Source organism: Coptis chinensis, chromosome 1 (assembly GCF_015680905.1).
Source record: "Coptis chinensis isolate HL-2020 chromosome 1, ASM1568090v1, whole genome shotgun sequence".
NCBI classification, from domain to species: domain Eukaryota; kingdom Viridiplantae; phylum Streptophyta; class Magnoliopsida; order Ranunculales; family Ranunculaceae; genus Coptis; species Coptis chinensis.
In genome coordinates, this window is record NC_141456.1 from 66056343 (window position 1) to 66058748 (window position 2406).

At 43.8% G+C, this 2406-nt stretch overlaps 1 protein-coding gene across 1 annotated transcript; it reads right to left on the reverse strand.

Annotated features, from left to right (window-relative positions):
• Positions 1-272: 272 nt before the first annotated feature.
• Positions 273-1969, reverse strand: LOC147524996 (uncharacterized). The gene is made up of 2 exons (XM_086577663.1): positions 1680-1969; positions 273-1023 (listed from the first exon to the last, which is right to left on the reverse strand). Exons 1-2 carry the CDS (start codon positions 1967-1969, stop codon positions 273-275), a joined length of 1041 nt encoding a protein of 346 aa, XP_086433789.1.
• Positions 1970-2406: the final 437 nt, after the last annotated feature.

A 2406-nucleotide genomic window follows, 5' to 3' on the forward strand; every position in this document is an offset into this window, starting at 1 on the left:
AAACTCTGGGTCTAACCCCATGATATCCTCGATTACCCACGCGAATATGTCCTTATTCTCTGCCAAAAATTGCACTAGCTTGCTCTTCCATTCATTTGGCAAGTCAGACCACACCAATGTAAATTTCTCTCATCTCCCACTCCCAAGTTCACTATCTCAATCTCATCCAAAGTTTTTGGCCCCATCGGCGGCTCTTGTACTACCGCCGTGGCCACCTCCTGTAATTGCTATGTTGATCCTTGTTCGGGAACCAAACCCTCCCCTTTTGTTCCTCAGACCATACTCTTCATGGTCACCTGATGGATGCTCTGCGCGGCAACTTGATCCCCTCTTATTTCATACATTCCCCTATTCATGGGGAAGCGGATCACCTGGTAATATGTCAATGGGATTGCCTTCATCTCATGGATCCATCTTCTCCCCAGGATTGCATTATATTGTGAATTAGTATCCACCACCATAAATCTTGTGAATACAGTAGTCGGACCCGCTATTACTGGTAACACAAGCTCCCCCATGGGCCCTGTCATACTGTCGTTAACTCTGAACAAATTTGTTTGAGGGGCTTTCATCTGATCTCTGTCTATGTTCCTTTCCTCCATGGCCCCTTTGAATAGAAAATCCACTGAACTTCTGCAGTCTATCAAGACCCTCTTAACCAGGTAATTACCCATCGCTATAGTGATCACCAACGCATCTTCGTGCGGTGTAATTACTGACTCTAGATCCTTTGGGGTGAACATTATGTTTTCCTCTCCTATTGCGGTTCCACTGACTAGCCGTGGTATACTCACCACCTCATTGACCTGTTGTAAACTTGTTGTCTTCCTTATCTTATCTCTGTATGCATTTCTTCCTAGTGTTTCTCCACTAAAAATGACATTGATAGTTCCTAGAATTCTAGCTGGAGTCGGCACTCTCTCGGCTTGACGAACCTCAGTGACAAACTCCCTAACCATCCCCTTCTCTATCATCCTTTCCACCAGCCACTTCAAGGCATAAAATTCATTAGTTGTATGGTTCCTGATTTGATGATACACGCAAAAGGGTTTCCCCTCCAGCTCCCCTGGTGTACTCCGCAGACCCTCATAACACTACTGCCCCTTAATTAGCGACAAGATTTCTTCCAACGGCCTGTTAAGAGGAGTTTGCGTTATTTCGCAGTATGGCTTCCGCTCTCGAATGTCCCTCCTGGCTCGATCCCCAGTTCTTTCTGGCCATTGGGTTTCCCCTCTGTATGATCCCCTTTCTCTTTCATCTGTCCTACCTTTATCCTTTCGATCATCTCTGTCTACAGCCTGCACTGCCTTCCCCAATTTCTTCTATTCCTTCACATTCCTCTGCATTATGTCCTCATACCTTATGTATTTTTCTACTTTCGGGTACAAAGTGTGCAAAGTAGTGATTTCAATTTTGGAGACCGACTCGTGAACTCTAGTTTCAGGCCTCAAGCCGTGCTGGAAAGCTATGACCGATGTATGTTCCTCCAGATTTTCCACTCTCAGTGTCTCTCCCTTGGATCTACACAAAAACTCCCTTAGCGACTCCACTGACCTCTGCTTGATGTTGAAGAGTGCCGCTATATCGACCACCCTCCTTTTTTGGTGTATGATTGGTCGACAAAAGCACTCTCCAACTCTTCAAATCTATTGATGCTCCACGAGGACAACCTGTAATACCAATCTGAGGCTCCCCCCTTAAGACTAGCAGGGAACATCATGTAGGTGAGTCCGTCATACTTACTTTCCTGCCACAACTGCATCTGCTGCCGGAAGTGATGCAAATGATATGTCGGGTCTCCTTTCCCATCATACCTCTCAAACCTTGGCTGGGTAAACCTCTTAGGTACCTCCGAATTCCATATCGAATCTGCCAGCGGATTCTGATTGACATTCGCCACCACTTTCTGCGCTGCACTTTGGTTCGCTCTTTCTGCTACGGGGTTCACTTCCCTATCATTCTCGATCATCGCCTGTACCACCTCCAATGTGATTCCCACTGTTTGTTCTGTGCCTGATAAAATGTAAAATGAATATTTTTTTCTACGAATAAGCAACGAGACTCAAACGCAAGTAAAACTAGAACTAGATTTACACTTATATTATCAAAGTTTTCTACTCTCGATGCTATTGCAATATAGTTGGAATAGAAGATTCGTTCCACTCCTAGTTCTTTAGAAGTCTAAGTTAACTACGATTATCAGTCTATCAAGGTAAATGGGAGTAACGACAGAAATATACAACGATGGGAAACTACTAATCAATATGCAAATAACGAAATGACGGAATTCAAATACTAACTTGACAATAGATAATGAATTAGGGGAATTTGATTCCACCTTGATTCGACTTAATCAACTAACAAAGAAATATCGTCATCCAAATTTCAATGCTTTCGCATAACAAA